Here is an 18,767-nt window from a genome sequence, read left to right as displayed (position 1 = left end):
TTGCTTGATTCTTGTTTTCTCTCTTGCCTGCCACCATGTAAGACATCCCTTGCTTTTCTGTCATTATTGTGAGGCCTCCCCAGACATATGAAACTGTGAGTCAATTAAACCTCTTTCTTTTGTAAATTACCCAGCCTTGGCAACATGAAAACAGACTGATACACTGCCTCTGCCAGTGACTTCTCCTAACACCAGCACTGTGGCCTGGGGAGGGTGGCCTGCCCTCCTCTTCACTCTTCTGCCTCAAGTGTGAACCAGGCTGTACTGATTTGCTAGGACTGCTAGACTGAAGATTAGGTGGTTTAAACAACCCAAGTGTGTCTTCTCACAATTCTGGGGGCCAGGAGTCTGGCCTCAAGGTGTCAGCAGGGTTGATTTCCCTTGAGGCCTCTTTCCCTGACGTGTAGGCGGCTGCCTTCTTGCTTAGTCCTCTGGTCTTCATTCTGCACGTCTGTGTCCTAATCTCCACTTTTTACAAGGACACCAGGCATGTTGGGTTAGGGCGTGCCCTAATGACCTCATTTTAACTGAATTACTTCCTTAAAGCACCTTTTTCCAAATAAAGGCACATTCTAGGTGCTGGGGGTTAGGACTTCAGTATATGAATTGGTGCGGGACACAAGACAGCCCATAACACAAGCCCTTCCTTTAATTTTCACAGCAGAACAGCTACCATTGCACGCTTTTTAAGACGGCTTTACTAATCGTTTGGAGAATACGGAAGAAAGCACTGCTACAACTACTTCTGCATAGAGGTGCCCTCAAAATTTGCAAGTCTAGGCCAAATATCCTGGCCACTTGAAAGGACATTAGCTTGCTTAACACCCACCCTGGCAGGGCGCAGTGGCTCACGCCTATAATCCCAGCACTTTGGGAGGCTGAAGTGGGCAGATTACCTGAGGTTGGGAGTCCGCAGCCATCCTGTCCAACATGGTGAAACCCTGTTTCTACTAAAAACACAAAAATTAGCCGGGCATGGTGGTGGGCACCTCTAATCTCAGCTACTTGGGAGGCTGAAGCAGGAGAATTGCTTCAACCCGGGAGGCTGAGGTTGCAGTGAGCCAAGATCATGCCATTGCACTCCAGCCTGGGCAACAGAGCAAGACTCCATCTCAAAAAACAAACAAACAAACCAAAAACACCCAACCTGTCTACACTTGGCAGTGACCAACCACTCTCTTATGCCATTGTAATCAAAATTACTTCTGCACCTTAGAGTCCAGTCCCAACCAGGGAGGTTCAAGGAGATAAAGAAGTTTTTCTGACTCTTGGCTCTTGGTCTCACCTCTCCAGTTCTCCCTTCCTCTTCCAGGAGTAGCTCCTTCCGGGGTGACTGAGTTTGTCAATATTCATTCCCTGATGGAAAAAACACACACGCTACCCACAAAAGAGTGATCTCTGCAGCTCATAGCTAGACAGTTAAATCAGACATAATCATTCAATATCAGTACATTTCCCAGGGTCTAGATGCTCGACTCTTAAAAATCCTTAGTGTCTGGCCAGGCGTGGTGATTCATTCCTATAATCCCAGCATGTTGGGAGGCCAAGGAAAGAGGGTCGCTTGAGCTCAGGAGTTCGAAGCCAGCCTGGGCAATATCTTACTAGATGCCATCATTTGAGCCCAGGAGATGGAGGCTGTTGTGAGCCAGGATTACACCATTGCACTCCAGCCCAGGTGACAGAGTGAGACCCTGTCTCAAAAACAAGCAAAAACAAAAACAAACCCCACCTTCTCATCTTGGGGGCCTTCTCTCTCCACCAGCCTTATGGGTGGCTTAGTTTTCTGCGGCTGCTAAAAGTAATTCCAAGTGTGCTGAACACTGTGGCAGAGACTGCCAGCTACCCCAAAGGTTTCTGTGTCTCCTTTAGTGCAGAGACAGCCCCTACCTCCCCTGTATCTAGGTAAGACAACATGATTGAGTCTCACCAGTGGAATGTGAGTGAAAGTAAATAACTTTGGGACAGAAGAGAAGGAGGTGGGTCTTCTTCACCATCTTTCCTCATCCACTGGCCAGGCATAAATTTCATCAAGGCCCTAGGAAAGAGCAGAGATATAAGAGGGAAGGAGCTTGGGTCCCTGAGCCACTATGTAGAATGTCAACTGCCAAACCAACAGTTTGTTAATTGACAGGATTGTTACAGAAGTGAGAAATTAACTTATGTTGAGTGAAGCCACTGAAATTCAGGCTTGCATTACTTATTTACTTTGATAAACACAAAAACCAACAGGACAACCTAGCTGGAACCTCCCTGGGTCAGGTCCAGGTTCTCTTCTCGCGCCTCCTCCACCGCAATGAGCAGCTACACAGCCTTCACATAGTCTTGCATGCTTCCAGCCATGATAGCCGTGAACTTGTCCAGGATACACACGCCTTCCCATGACAAGCAATAAGTTCAAGGTACACCCATCCGCGAAAAGAAATATCTCAGAGAGTTTACTATACCAGTCATAATCAACATTTAATGTCTACCCCTGAGGAAAATTAACCTGCTTGTAGATTTAGATAAATGTTCTATTTTGTTTTGCTTTTCATTCTTGCCCATTGATGTTTTTAAGAATCTTGCTATGCACTGAAGATCTGTGCCCCTCTAAAACGTGCACGTTGAATCCCTAACATGAGACGTGATGGTGTTTGGAGATGGGGCCTTTGGGAAGTGACTAGGTTTACATGAGGTCATGATAGTAAGGCCCCCATGGCAGGGTTAGTGCTCTTAGAAGAAGAGAAAGAGGCCAGAGTGAGCTCTCTCTCTCCCTCTCTCTCTCTCTCCCTCTCTCTCCCTCTCTCTCTCTCCCTCTCTCTCTCTCTCTTGCTCTGTCTCTCTCTCTCTGCCATGTGGGGGCACAGCAAGAAGGCAGCCACCTGCAAATAAGGAAGCGGACCCTCACCAGGAACTGCATCTGCCCTCACCTTGATCGTGGACCTCTCAGCCTCCAGAACTGTTAGAAATAAATGTCTGTGGTTTAAGCCATCCAGTCTGCAGTATGTTGTTATATCTTGTTGTATTTTGTTACAGCAGCCCGAGCTGACTAAGGCAAATCCTGAGATAAAATTTTGGCAGAACTCTGCCTCTTTCTGCTTTTGGGGGAGATCTTCTCATCTTGGGAGCCTTCTCTCTCCACCAGCCTGATGAGTGGCTTAACTTTCTGCGGCTGCTAAAAGTAATTCCACAAACTTAGTGTTTTAAACAATACAAACTCATCATCTTACTGTTCTGGAGCTCAGAGTCTGACAAGAATCTCACTAGTCTCAAACCAAGATGTCAGCAAGACTGTGGTCCTTCTGGAGGGTCTACGGGAGAATCCATTTCCTTGCCTTTTCCATCTTCTAGAGGATAGCTGCATTCCTTGGCTCATGGCCCTTCCTCCACCTTCAAGGCCAGCAGCACTGGGCCAGGTCTCTCTCAGTCTGCTGTCTCTCTGATTCTCTGCAGCCAGGACCCTTGTGATGGCATTGGCCCCAAATAGATAATCCAGGATCATCTCCTGTCCCAAGGTCCTTAATCTTAATCACATTTGCAAAGTCTCTTTTGTCATGTAAGGTAACATATTCACAGGCTAGGAGGATTAGGATGTGGCTATCTTTGGGATGTGTCTATTATTTTGCCCATCACAGTGAGTTCTGCGCCCTCACATATCTTCCCAAGCCAGTTTGTAAAACACTAAAAGAAAAGAAACCCCAAACCTCCTGCATCTGTCTCAAAAGCTGTTGCTTTGTTCATGAATCACTATTTGTGCCTCAATGTTCCATAGAACCACTAGTCTTAGTTCAATGTTTGGGCAAATGAAAACAGAATCCATGTTCATCTAATTCCCTGCACAGTCCCTGGCATAGGCATAGAGAGAATCAGGCTGGGGCCCCATGAAGAGCAGCCTGGTGAAATAAAAGCAAATCCTGGTAACTGGGCTTTGGGTTGACTTTCAGGATCAAAACTGGGTTTTCTCCTTTGTATAAGATGGGGAGGCAAAAAGGATTTTCTGGGTGCCTCCAAAGCCTCCTTCAGTTTTCCCTTCCTCCAGAGTCTGTGATGTGCGTGTTTGCACTCCATTCTCATCTCAGTACTCTGTTCTGTCCACTCTCTCTCCCACTAGTTGACAGCTGCCATGGAAATGCATTCTCAGGGTCCTGCCTCTGTCTTCCTTTTCTCATCTGTCATTTCTCAATTCTTTCTTAAACTCGCCAACTGCTGTAGATTTCATGACCATCCTCTGGATTCATTCCTTGCATTTTTGTTTTCAGAATTCCTCCTGGGACTTAGACATTCACTCAATTCAGGTGCCTGGATCATCTGAGACATGATCCTTCTATAATTGTAATATGTCTGGCCTTGCGCTTGCTGTATGATTAATCAAATTATGACCTCGGCAACACAGGCGTGTTCCAAACTTTCATAAGATGCCTGGGAGTTCCAACCCTATTTGGGAGAAGATATAAATATGAATTGTTCATTTAAAAGTCCTCCCAGGTGTTGAAAAGCAATCACCCAGTAACACCAAGGTACAGTATTAATATTTTTTCCAGAGAGACTCTATTTCTACTTGCAGATTTGCAGATCTCATATTTTGCAAAGCTGGATGGAAGTCTTCATGCTCACATCAATCAACGCTTATCTTTCAAACAGCCTTCTGGTCCTGGATCAGTGGAAAATTAATTTCATAATAGAACCATGGCTTTCTTCTTGGGAATTTGAGATGTTTGTTCATTGCCAAGAGCACGGGGCTGTAAAAGATAGTCCTTCATGTAACAGATCCTACTTCATAAACATGAGATCAGGGTAATCCTTTAGAATTTGGGGAGACATTTCCAAAGTGCTGGGGCTAAGGGCCACCATGGTATCTCTTTCTTTGGGTGACTGCTTCAAGAAAGCCACAGCAATTCGGCAATGACTCACTCAGCCTTAGTGTCCGTATTTGACCCTTCCCCATCATCACCAGCTTCCCTTGTGAGATTCTTTCCTTCAATATTTACTGAGAGCCTACCATGTGCTCAAGACAATCAATGTCTTAGGCGTTTAGTCAACACATGCTCAGGCTTTTACCCTAAAATGTCTTGCTTTCTTTACTCCGACTTCCTGCCTGGACTCCTTGACTTGCAGCTTCAATTGCTCTGTTAAGTTAAACCTCCTAGCTGCTACCTGCCACCAGAGCGATCTCTCCCGACCACTCGTGTGAGGCTCAGCACGGTGGCTCATACCTGTAATCCCAGCACTTTGGGAAGTTGAGGTGGGAGGATCACTTGAGGCCAGGAGTTTAAGACCAACCTGGACAACATGGTGAGGCCTTGTCTCTACAAAAAAAAAAAAAAATTGTTTAGCCAGGCAAGGTGGTGTGCACCTGTGGTCCCAGCTACTCATGAGGGTGAGGCAGAAGGACTACTTGAGCCCAGGAGGTAGAGGCTGCAGTGAGCTGTGATCGTGCCACTGCACTCCAGCCTGAGCAACAGAGCAAGACTCTGTCTGAAAAACAAGCAAACAGACAAAAAGAAAATCAAAACACACACTCGTGATAAAATTAGTTTAAAAATCTGGTGTTTCCCCATAGCTGGCACCACCATCTGTGCCCCCTGCTAGATCCCTAGGCTAAAGCAGTAAGACTTACCATTCCTTCCTGTACCATGTTCTTTTACACTGGCCTGGCCTTTGCCCATGCTCTTTGCTCTACTTGAGATGCCTTTGCCCTCTTCTCTACCTTCTATATTCTGGTCATCCTTCAAGACTGAGTTCAAATGTCACTTCCTCTGCCCATGTGGAAAAAGCAATGGACCATGAACCAGAAGCCCTAGCCTGAAGTCCAGCTCTGCCATTCACTGGATATGTGACACAAAACAAGTCACTCTTCCCATGTAGGCTAATTTCAAAGTTTATAGATTTGAAAATCTGGATGGGTTAATCTCATTCCTTCTTGGGATAGTGTCTATGTCTTTGGCTGTTTTCCAAGGCCCCTTGAGCCACATCCCCAAACTCTCCGTAAAGTTAAAAATACACACACTGACCCACAATCTCATTCCCCAAAAACTATACCTAAAATGAGAGTTCTGTGCATATAAGATTGTACGCACACATATACACATGGAAACAAGGGGGGTGAGTGTTGATCAATGGCAGCATGGATGAACTCATGGTAGAAGCACAAAATATTATACAATCACTAAAAAGAGTGAGTTAGAACTATTACAAGCTGATTTGGAAGGATTGCTTGCTGGTGCATATTATTAATAAGGGAAAAGAAAACCTATACACTCACACACAGAGAAATGTGAAAAGTGTGACCATATTTTATCAAAAGAGTGAGCTTTGCAAGCTGTGCCTCACAGGTTTGCATAAACCACAGAAACATCCAGAAAGATGTGGAAGGATGCACACTGGATTCTTAGCACTGATGACCTGGGTGCAGGGGTGGATGAGGGTTGGGGACAGAGAGAGAAATAACCCAAAAATAAAATATTTTTTTAATGACTGATTAAAAAAAGAAAAGCATATAATATCCATTAACGTAAAATTATACTTCTGGGCATATTTATCTTCACTAAGACATGAATGAAAGACTGGCATCAAATAGGAATAGTGTTATCTCAGGGGAGAGGGAGTGAAGGCAATTTTCACTTTCTACCCTCATCCTTTACAGAACCGTTTGCCTTGATTTCAATGAGTGCACATGGTCTGATCAGAGGAGCAATCATGGCTGAAGCATAGGAGGCACTACTTCTGTGGTCTAGGTGCTTTCTGTATAGTGACTCATTTGGGCCTTGCAAGTAATATTTTATGACATAAGTAGTATTTTGGTGGGATTATATTTTTCACTGATGTATACTACATGTACATATTTTAGGGGTTCTGTGATATTTTGATACATTCAAATAATGTGTAAAGATCAAATTAGGGTAATTGGGATAGCCATCATCTTAAATATTTGTCTTTTCTTTATACTAGGAACATATGAATTATTCTCTTCTAGCTGTTTTGTAATGTGCAATAGATTATTGTTAACTGTGGTCACTCTACTGATCTGTCAAACACTAGGTCTTATTTCTTCTGACTATACCTTTGTACCCAAAATCAGCACTACTATTATGCCCAGTTTTAAAATGAGGAACTGGGACACAGAATGGGCCATTAACTTGCCCAAGTCATACAGCTTGTGTGTGGTAATGCCAGTCTTTTTTTTTTTTAACTTCTTCTCTTCCCTCCCTCCCTCCTTTCTTTCTTCTTTCTTTCTTTCTTTCTTTCTTTCTTTCTTTCTTTCTTTCTTTCTTTCTTTCTTTCTTTTTCTTTCTTTCTTTCTCTTTCCTATCTCTCTCTTCCTTTCTTCCTTTCTTTCTTTCTTTCTTTCTTTCTTTCTTTCTTTCTTTCTTTCTTTCTTTCTTTCTTTCTTTCTCTTTCCTATCTCTCTCTTCCTTTCTTCCTTTCTTTTTTGACTGTGTCTCACTCTGTTACCCAGGCCACGGTGCAGTGGTGCAGTCTTGGCTCACTGTAACCTCCACCTTCCAGGCTCAAGCAATCCTCCCATCTCAGACTCCCAAGTAGCTGGAACTACAGGCGTGCACTGCCACGCCCAGCTAATTTTTGCTTTTTTTTTTTTTTTTTTTTTTGCAGAGAGGGGGGTTTCATCATGTTGCCCAGGCTGGTCTTGAACTCCTGGGCTCAAGTGATCCACCCCTCTTGGCTTCCCAAAGTGTTGGGATTATAGGTGTGAGCCACTCCGCCCAGCAGGTAATAGTCTGGGTTCAGAGTACAGTGTGGACTTAACCACAGAGAAAAACTGCCTCAGTAATTAGAAAAGGACACAAATGCCTTCTTCACACTGGGAAAGTGAATGCCCTCCCTTGTCAGGGCTTCCCCTGGCCTTGTGTCTTTCACGACCTGCCACTGCAGCCCACCTGCAGGACCCCTCCTTTGAACTGCTGGAGGGCAGCTTCCCAAATTCATCTTCCCATCCCACCCCTGGGCACGAGCTGGCTCCCAATGAAAGTGTACTGAAGTAGGATTACTAATCTTTACCCTCTCTTTCCAACAAAACCATGAAACTGGGGAAAGAGTTTGAAACACAATACTTCTTGGTTTATGAGCTCATGTGCATACAGAGTAAAAAAATGATTTCTAATATAAACCTCATTAAAGTTATTACTGGGTTTTAAATTGCATTGTAAAGACTGAATCTAATGACTACAGAAAGCTATTAAGCCTTTATATAGAATGGAAGTTGTTATTTTTTAAAGGAATCTTCTATTTAATATACATCCCAAATTAGACCTGCCAGAGAAACTGACTGTTTTACAGTTATCATTTGTGCTGACTTCAAAGGAAAGCTGACTTAACTGCAGTTCCTGCTGGTGCAGGGGCCACGTTTCATACTGCAAACTTTTAGTTGTTCTCTTGAAAGTCATAATTAACATTAAAACCGGCCTAAAATTATCACAATTTATATGGTGGTGAATTCACAGGAAAACCCATGAGTAGCTTTACCACAAACAGGAGGTAGAACCGTATTTTGTATTAGTCATTGAATAATATGCCCATTGGAAAGACACGTGGGACAAACTGGAATTTATTGTGTGCTCATTATTTCACGAGTCACAGCAAACCCAACAGTCAGGTCAACCTGCAGGTCGAATTGCTTGGGAAGTTCTTTTAATATTGTGTCAGGACCTTCAGCAATGGCTGCTTCCTACTGCTCATTCTAATTAAAGGCATTAGCCAAAGCCTTTTTCCCCTTGATCAACAACGGTTAAGAAACCGCAATTGTGGTTTCTGGTTCACTTTTGTGTGTTTTCTCTGAAGTCTTAAGCACTCCTTGCATCTCCTGCTATTTTTTTTTTTTTTTTTCCCGAGACGGAGTCTCGCTCTGTCACCCAGGCTGGAGTGCAGTGGCGCGATCTCGGCTCACTGCAAGCTCCGCCTCCCGGGTTCTCGCCATTCTCCCTGCCTCAGCCTCTCCGAGTAGCTGGGACTACAGGCGCCCGACACCACACCTGGCTAATTTTTTGTATTTTTAGTAGAGACGGGGTTTCACCGTGGTCTCGATCTCCTGACCTCGTGATCCGCCCGCCTCGGCCTCCCAAAGTGCTGGGGTTACAAGCGTGAGCCACCGCGCCCAGCCTGCATCTCCTGCTATTTTTATATTTTGGTTTAAGTAGGCGTTAGTTCCAGATCATCTCTTTTCTATACCTTTCCACTCTTTCAGTCTCAGGGCCTAAAATCCTTGTTATTTCCATGTCTCTTCCTACTCTATTGCTCCATATCATCCTTTCTTCGTCACTTTCTCCTCCGTTCTGTTCTCATGGCCACACCCAAAGCCAGGCTCCTCTTCCCTCATCCCCGGATTACTGAGGCATCCTTGCAGTTCCTCTCACTGCTGTCCTTACTTCTCGGTTCATTTTCCGGAGACAAGCTCATCTCTCCTCCTCCTGTTCAAGATTCTGCAGTGACTCTGTTGATCGCTTCACCAAGTCACACTTCCCTGTCCCCTTTAAGTCCCTGCATTCCCTGGCCTCCAACTGCCCAGCCAACCTTGCTAGTGTCTTCCTCCCTTTCTCTAGTCATCTCAGCTCCTCCTATTCCACGACCCCACTATTTCCATTCTGACCCCAAGGCCTTGAATTATTTAGTCTCCATTTACTTAGAACACTCTCCTGCTTGCCCTTTGCTTTTCCAACTCCCAGCCAACATGTTTTAGTAGAAGGAATCCTAAAGGAACTAGAAAACTCCCACCCAAGTTCCAGAACCACTACTTTACCAGTCATCTATTCCTATATGACAAATTACTCCAAAACCTAGTGGCTTAAAACAGGTCATTTTATTAAGTGTCATTATTTTGTGGATCAAGATTTGGGGTAAGGCTCAGCTAGGCAATTCTTCCACTTACCTGGGATTGACTAAGGTCAGCTGGTATATTAAGTGGGAGGCTAGTCTGGTCTGTGTGTCCAAAACAACTTCAACTCACATACCTGGTGCCTTGGAGGAAATGGCTGCAAGGCTGGACTCAGCTAGAATTGTCAATGAAAGGTCTACACGTAGCCTCTTCAGCCTGGTGAAATCCCATCACATTCACAAGTCCTGACCACACGCAAGTGGAGGGAATTATGCAGGGCATGGACATCAAGGGGCAGGAATCTTGGGGCATCTTAGAATTCTGCCTACCACGGTCATCCAGTAAGATGTGGCATTGCTATGATGGGAAGCCTGATACTCTTACCACCAAGGTCTGAGTCCATAAACAACCTGGAATACCTACAAGATGAAGGAATAATTATGAAAGCACACTGCAGGCTTCTAAGAGGCTAAGAGAATGGGGGTTGGTATTACTATTTCTCATTCATCAGGGTTCAGCTTGAATCCTCTGCCCCTGCCATCTGTGCCATAAAGACCCTACTGACCTCTGGAGTTTAGCTCACCCGATCTCCACCTTCTTTGAGTTTCATTTCCCTTGGTTAACTACCTTCACACCATGTAGTTTACTTTTTTCTTCTGTTGGTTTTGTCTCCCCATATGCCTGCGCAGGAGGCTGAATAATGGTCCCCAAAGATATCATGCCCCAATTTCTAGGACCTGGAAATGTTACCTTATTAGAAAAAGTGGTCTTTGCAAATATGATCAAATTAAGAGTCTTGAGATGGGGAAAGTATCCTGGATTATTGAAGTGGGCCCTAATCGTAATCATAGTGCCCTTATCAGAGAGGTAGAGGAAGATTTGACGCACAAAAAAAGAGGAAAGTGACGTGAAGATGGAACAGGGAGAGATTTGAAGATGCTGCCTTGAGGACTGGCATAATACAACTAGGAGCCAAGGATTGCTGCCAGCCACCAGAAGCTGGGAGAGGTAAGGAACTGATTTTTCCCTAGAAGCTCTGTGGGGAAGCACAGCTCTGCTGACACCTTGATTTCAGCCCAGTGATAGTGACTCTGGACTTCTGACTTCCAGAATTCTGAGAGAGTAAATTTCTGTTGTTTCAAGCCACCAAGTCTGTGGTGATTTGTTATAGCAGCTACAGGAAATGGAGATAGGCTGTAAGAGCCTTGAGAGAAGTCCTGGAATATTGTATGGTATTGAAAATATTCAACAAGACTTTGTAACCGCAGGAAAAAAAAAGTGATCATGCTACAATGTTCTCTAAAAGGCAGGGTTAAAAATAAAAGTTGTTGGTATTATGATCACAGCTACATAAAAATACAGAGAAAATAAACTAGAAAGAAGAGAGGTATTACTAGAGCAGATTGTGTTTTCTCTTTCTATATCTCTTTTTCAAAAATTCATTGAACCATATTACTTTTATAGTGAGAAATTTTCAATTTTTTTTAAGAGAAAGTACAGTTGTTCCTCAGTATCCACGGGTGATTGGCTCCAGAACCTCTGCAGATACCAAAATCTAAGGATGCTCATGTCCCTTATATAAAATGGCATTGTATTGGCATAGAATCCACGTGCTCTTCTCCTATACTTTAAATCATCTCTAGGTTACTTAGAATACATAATAAAATGTAAATACTATGTAAACAGTTGCTAAACTGCATTGTTGAGAGAATAATGACAAGAAAAACAGTCTGTACATGTTGAGTACAGATGCAATTTTTTTCAAAAATTTTTGATATGCAGTTGGTTGAATTATGGATGTGGAACCCATGGATACGAGAGCTGACTGTACCTTTGGTAGTTTTGTTAAGTGCTTCCCACTTCTTAGTGACTGTGTTGGGTAAAATCAAAGATCCTGGAGGCCTGGACTTTTAACTGTGCATGGCTAGTTAGACTGTGCCTGTCTTCTTCACTGCTGTTCCCTCTGTGCCTGGGACAGTGTATCCTAGGGCCTCAGTCCATGCATACTGGTGGATTGACAATGGGCAGTTGGACAAGTGGTCAGGGCTCAGAGTGCAGTTCCATCTTGGTGTGAACAACCGAGCTGAGCAGAAGAATGTCATGTACTGAACTGGCTTGTATACAGAAGGCATACAATGTTGGCTGGATTAAATTAAATGGCAGGTGCTATGGACTACTTTTGTTCTCCCCAAAATGTATATGTTGAAACCCAAACCACCACTGTAATAGTATCAGGAGATGGAGGCTTTGAGAGGTGATTAGGTCATGAGGGTAGAACCCCATGAATGGGATTAATTCTCATAAAAGAGACCCCAGAGAGCTCTCTTACCCTCTTTCGGCCATGTTGCACTCTGCAGCCAGGATGAGGGCTCTCACCAGAACCCCACCATGCAGGCACCCCAATCTCAGACTCCCTGCCTCCAGGGCTGTGCAAAATAAGTTTCTGTCATTTGTAAGCCATCCAGTCTGTGGCACTTTGTTATAGAAGCCTGAACAGACTAAAACAGCAGGAAATTATCCCGGGCAGGTAGCGGGAATGAGTGTGAACCTGCTGCTGAGAGACAGTTGAGACACTGGCATAGAACTAATGCATATTGTCACCTATACTTTAAATCATCTCCAAATTACTTATCACCTAGATTAGAAAAGGCAAAGAAAGTAATTTTGCAGGGGTTGGGTTGTGGGGGACAAAGGGGATCCTTCCCCGACACCTAAAATACATCCCAGCACTGGAGGAAGGTGCGCATGTGAAAATATAAACGTACCTCCTTCTCTTTCCTTCAGCTGTCTTTGAAAATCAAAGATTAGGTACCTAAGGAGTGACTGAAGAGTAACTAAAGGACTGGATTAATGAAAGAATAAATGGCCAGTGCTCTGAGAGGAGCTTCATAAAACACACGGGGGTGATGGGCATGTCTCCCATTACATCCTCAACATTTACCACAATGCCTGGTACTTGGAAGACACTCTGCAAATATTTATTGAATAAATGAACCAAAGCCCAGGAAGTCCCTTGAGCGGTGATAGGGAGGAATTTACACCTCAGTCCACTTCCCTGTGAGCCAGGGGAGCAGATGGCAGCTCATCTTGGGGGACCCAGAGGTACAAAGAAAGGCAGGGTGGGGAGGTACTGAAGGTAGCAGTGGAAGGCTGGCTCCCATGCTCCTCCCCAGCCTTCATTTCCTCAGGGCTGGGAGAGGAAAATGCTCACCTGAGAGCATCTGAACCCAGGGCTTCCAGGACCCAGTGATCCCAGGAAACCACTGAACCTTTCAGCTTCTTGGTTTCCTCACTTGAGGAATGAAATGGGGGAATTAATAGTGACCTCCATTCCCAGCTATTACGGGGCTTAACTAAACAAGACTTGCAAAGGGCTTCAGACACTCAATTTCCAGTTCTGAGAAGGTGGGCTGATGTAGAGGGACAGGCTTACTGTGTGTGGTTGGTGGGGTTTACAGGGGTCCTCGCCAATGAGGAAAGCTCCCAACAGTACCTCAATTGCATGGCAGAGATGAGCAAGGGCCAGGCAGAGGACATCATAGACTGAAGCAAGCGAAGGACGGTGCAGTTGGGATGGACAGAGGGAGGCAAGGATCTTGTTTGGAGTGGTCCCCAAACAATCTTGACAATGGAGGAGAGGGAGGCAGGATGCATAGTCCAGGTTGCGGCTTTGTCTCCAACTCAGTCAGCAACCTTCACTCTCAGCTTTCCATCTGGGGGAAACAGAGGGGTTGAATCAGATAGGACCAGGGGCCCTTTCAGAGGTGTCCATTTACGCCATTGATGTCTTCCAAAAGTAAAGGGGGACAGTTCGAACCACAGCACATCCTAAACTGATAATCTCGTCTTTGATTGACTTCTTCGAGTTTTCCAGAACTTGGATTTGGAAATATGAATAATTTCAGAAGCAAATAGTTGCTTCGAACGAAGACTTGAAATTAACTACATAATTCGCTTCAAACTCATTATGCTATTTTAAAAACAGAACTAAAACCCAAGAGAATGGGAACAAATAGCTTTAACTCCCTCTTTTTGAATCATGAGCTTGAAAGGCACCTGGATGATGAAACTGTGGACGCTTTCACAGTCCCCTTTGGGTAATGACATGCAGTGGGTAGGACATAGCTTTGAAGCCGTGTGCATGGCCGGAGGAGCTCGCCCTGAACAGGCCAGCAAACTTCCTGCCCTGCTTTTCTTCACCTCTGAAAACTTGGAATACCAAGTGGATTAGGGCTAATATAGGTAAGTGACTAGCCCTGTAGTCATGGTAAATACTCAATCCAATAATATTATTATTTTAGTATTTCTATTAATAACAAAACAGTAGAAGCATGTGATTGTCACAATATTACAAATGTAAGAAGTAGAAATTTCTCTTTTTTTGAGACGGAGTCTCGCTCTGTTGCCCAGGCTAGAGTGCAGTGGCATGATCTCGGCTCACTGCAACCTCCGCCTCCTGGGTTCAAGCAATTCTCCTGCCTCAGCTTCCCAAGTGGCTGTGACTACAGGCACACGCCACACACCCAGCTAATTTTTTGTATTTTAGTAGAGACAGGGTTTCACCATGTTGCCCAGGCTGGTCGTGAACTCCTGAGCTCAGGCAATCTGCCTGCCTCGGCCTCCCAAAGTGCTGGATTACAGGCATGAGCCACCGCACCCAGCCAGAAATTTCTACTGTAGGTACTTCTAAAACAAAAACAAAAACAAAAACAAAAAAATAACGTCTTATTATTTCACCCAATCTGGAGTGCAGTGGTGCAATCATAGCCCAATGCAGCCTCCAACTCCAGGGTTCAGGCAATCCTCCTGCTTCAGCCTCACAGGTAGCTGGGACCACAGGTGTGTGTCACCATGCCCAGCTAAAATTCTTTTAGAGACATGGTCTTACTATATTGCCCAGGCTGATTTTGAACTCTTGACCTCAAATGCTCCTCTCACCTAGGCTTCCCCAAGTGGTGGGATTTCAGGCGTGAGCCACCACGCTAGGATTATCGTAGATAAATTCTAATTCCCAACTCCTTTAGCTACCAAAAAGACAAAGGCATTAAATCAAAACAAAATCAAAACAAAAAATTTTAAAACCAGATTCACTCCTGGATATCGATTTAGGGTTCTAAGCACCCAAAGAGTACACATTCAAAAAATCATTTTCCCCCCAATTTCAGCAGAATTTAGCTCAAGGTATTGTAGCATCTTCAGAAAACTCACAGCAGCATGGAAAAGTGTATGGGCTGGCCAGTGCCTGTCACTTCCAGAATGCCAAAATCTGTAATACCATATCAGGATGTGCAAAAGAGGCCACATGCTTTTAGTTGTTATGAATGCATGCACATGTGTGTGTGAGTATGCATGTGTGTTTCTTTCAACCTCAGTTAACACACTATCAACAGAGCTGAATATCTTTTCATGTTACCTGGAGGTCACTTCTTCCTGCCAAGAAACTCAGAGTGGGTCATGAGGGGAAGGGCAATAAGAGCGCTCCTGATGGCAGGGAGAAACCGGAGCGGATACACAGCTCCACTCAGCTTCAGATTAGTCTAAATTAAGTAGTGTGGCCTATGGAGGGGTCTCAGCTTGGAAGGCAACCTGATAGTGAAGCTAGAATCTCAGTCTATCGATGTACTAAATTGAAGGCAATGAAAAGAATCCTCCCCAGACACAAAAGTACACTTGTTTCCAGATTATTGTATCCTGAATATAAGCTTTTCAGCCCCTGCTCTGAAGGAGTTAACGCGTGCTTGCTTCAGGGCAGAGGCACAGCCACGGTTGTATTATTTTTTGAAGTATTTGCTTGCAGAGGTGACCTGACCACTTGCTCATGAATACACTGAAGCACTATTCTTTCCTAACATCTCATGATGCCAATTCACAAGGACACTAAAGAGTTTGTTTAAAGTGGTGGCGACAGAGGGACAACCCAGAATGCCTGCTGGAGGGACATTACATGTTTCCCTCTGGCAGAATCGAAAGTCATCTTTAGACACCTGCCCCCACTGCTTTCCCCACCATTTCCTCCTTCCACTTGCTACGGAGCATCTCAATTACTTGCTGTTAAGCATCTTGGCCTTATCTTTGTGTAACCAATGCCTGTTTTTCTACTCAAAAATGACTAACAGGAATTCAGGGTATTGTGTTGAATTTTAATGGGTTATTTTGTTTCTCATATGCTGGTTTTCTAAAGGCCTCACAGTGGCTTCCTCTCTTCTCCTTCCTTAAAAATAAGATTGAGAATCCTCATCTCCGATGATATTGAGAGTCAGCATCTTTCTAACAGCTAGAAAGCGTCAGTGGTATAAAACTGTGGAGGAAAAAAATCATAGGGGAACCAGTGATTTTATGTTCCTTGAAATTAAGATATGGAGTTTGCTTGAAGTTACAAAGCAAGCAAAGTTAGAGTGTGCAGGTGCCTAGCCTCTGATGTGTGCCTCTATCACATGGTAGGCACTGTTAGATTGGCTTCTCAAGTACCAAGGTTAATTATTATGTACTTTTTACTAAAGCCATCTCTAAGCTTTTGAACCTGGTAGAGTACAGATGTAGCTTATGGAAACACATGAGCAAAGGGCTAGGACTTCCTCTTCTCTTCTCTTCTCCTCTCTTCTCTTCTCTTCTCTTCTCTTCTCTTCTCTTCTCTTCTCTTCTCTTCTCTTCTCTTCTCTTCTCTTCTCCTCTTCTCTTCTCTTCTCTTCTCTTCTCTTCTCCTCTTCTCTTCTCTTCTTCTCTTCTCTTCTCTCCTCTCCTCTTCTCTTCTCTCTTCTCCTCTCCTCTGCTCCCCTCCCCTCTTGTCTCCTCTCCTCTCTTCTCTTTCTTTCTTTTTCTTTCTTTCTTTCTCCTCTTTCGCCCTTCCTTCTTTCCTTCCTTCCTTTTTCTCTTTCTTCTACCCTTCCTCCTTTCCTTTCTCCCTTCTATTCTTTTTTTCCTCTTTTTCTCTTGAGAAAGTAAATTCAGAATTTTGTCTTTTGATTTCAGTACTTTCCTAGATTTTACATCATGAGAAAGATTCTGTATTCCATGGCCTTGGCTTAGGCTGAATTCATTGCAAATCATGTAGAAGTTCCCATGGACAACCACCCCCTTTGCCAAGGGCACCAGAAGGGGTTGTGCTCTGTACACCATACAGGTAGCACACCTTTCCTCTACACAGAATATGGACTCATTCCAAGTATAGACTGCTTTAATTCTTAAAGAAGCCCTGTTGTCCCTGGTTTTGACAGCAAGGGGCAGTAGAATTAACTCGCCTATATGCTTTGAAGTTTTATATAGTTGGGATATGCTGTACAATAATGGTTTTAAGTGGTGAGCCAATCACTTTTTGTATTCATTGCAAGCCATGTAGTTGTTTGTTCCTTTTGGTTTGGGTTTTGTGCTAGGCAAGCCATATTGTCATTTAATGCGTGCACACCATTTTTGTTGCTCAAAATCTTGCTTGGATATTGGATATTTCAGACAAATAGAAGTCTGTTTTGAAAAATACAGCTTTTATTTATTCAACAAATAATTATTAGGAATATTCAATTCCCAGGCCCTATTTATATTTCTTCCTCTTTCCCATGAAGTTGTATTAAGTTAGTTCCCATCACAAAAGTAATGACAGGGTTGCTTAGCCTGGGCTACAGTAGTTGCCAGCATCCTTTCTCTGCCCCGATCCAAAAAAACATTTCACACACCAGGCCAGCTACATGTTCCCAAGTTAAGAGTCAGATCAAATACATGTTCTGGTCAAAAACATTCAACAGATTCCATCTATTCTTAGAATTCCTGGATTTCACAGCCTTTGTAATATGGTCCCAAGCCACCTTTCTATCAACTCCCACCTCTTCCACTCTGAAATGGTACCCTTTGTCTTGCTTCAAACACACCTTGTACTTTCTATCTGCAGGTTTCTGCTTACTTTGTCCTTTCCACCAGAAGTCTCCTCTCCACTTCTAGCTTCTGCCTGCTGAAATCCTCCCCCTCATTCTTCAAATCCCATTGGTCCCTGGAGAATTTCTAATTCTCCTCCTTCCCTACTTTGCCGATATAATACTTCCTTGATCCTCCCCTTACGATATCCATTTATCCATTAAAGATGCCACCCTTACTAAATTATATAAAATTGTGCAAAAGGCAAAGTCAATGTCATCTTTGCAGCCCAACAATACTTTGCATTTGGTAGGCACTCTCTATTTGTTGGCATTGAACTAAAGGAACTGTTAGTGCCGTCTTTGATCCCAGACGCCAGACTCATAGATATTAACATAGAAAAGAACCCTAACCTAGTTTAATGGTAGATGCTCAAATTGAATCACAATCACCTGGGATTTTTTTTTTTCAAAAGGCACCATCCCAAGTCTTCACTCTAGCCATCTAAAGTAGAACTTTATTTTTAAAATGAAGGTAGGTGGAGAATAAAGAGAAAAAGGTCATAGAGCTAACTAGTGACTGTGCCCAGATCATCATCTGTGTGATATAACAGAAAGAACGTGGGCTTTGATATCAGATAGACCTAGATTCAAATCCAAAATTATTCAACCTCTCTAAACTTTGGCTCCTTGACTTATAAATTGCAGATGCCATCTAGCTTAAGAGTTTTTATATGAAATAAGTGAGAGGATGCACGGAAATCACCTAGCATGTTACACGGCACATTGTAGGAACTCTAATACATGCCAGTTCTTTCTCCCTTCCTCTCTCCTGAGTCCATACGCAAGATCTGACCACAATACCAGGCTGTAATACTTAACTGAATAAAGTCAATGTTCATTCATTCACCAAAATGAATTGGGAGCTTCTACAGCCCAAGCACTGTACTAAACCTCAGTATATCCCACTTAACCTCAAACATTCCCCCAGTGCATCTAAAGTTATTATATTTTAAAAAGCTATATCACTCTTTGGAAACTAATATCAGACTCAACATCTATTATACCATAAACTCCTTCACAAAGGGTCAGAATATCACAGTTATTTCTATTGGTTGTCC

The 18,767-nt window shown here is 43.6% G+C and overlaps 1 protein-coding gene across 2 annotated transcripts in view; it reads right to left on the bottom strand.

The window, feature by feature from the left end:
* Positions 1-1,897: 1,897 nt before the first annotated feature.
* The window catches only part of RAB11FIP2 (RAB11 family interacting protein 2), a 108,410-nt gene continuing 91,540 nt past the window's right edge, over positions 1,898-18,767 (bottom strand). For both annotated transcript variants that reach the window (XM_063625215.1, XM_063625220.1), the window contains one exon: positions 1,898-2,035. In XM_063625215.1, the coding sequence (XP_063481285.1) occupies positions 1,924-2,035 (112 nt within the window). In that variant the 3' untranslated portion in view covers positions 1,898-1,923. The remainder of the gene's footprint in view (positions 2,036-18,767) is intronic.

Source organism: Symphalangus syndactylus, chromosome 2 (genome assembly GCF_028878055.3).
Source record: "Symphalangus syndactylus isolate Jambi chromosome 2, NHGRI_mSymSyn1-v2.1_pri, whole genome shotgun sequence".
Taxonomy (NCBI): domain Eukaryota; kingdom Metazoa; phylum Chordata; class Mammalia; order Primates; family Hylobatidae; genus Symphalangus; species Symphalangus syndactylus.
Note: the sequence above shows the minus strand (reverse complement) of the source record. Positions and strands in the feature narration are given on the sequence as shown.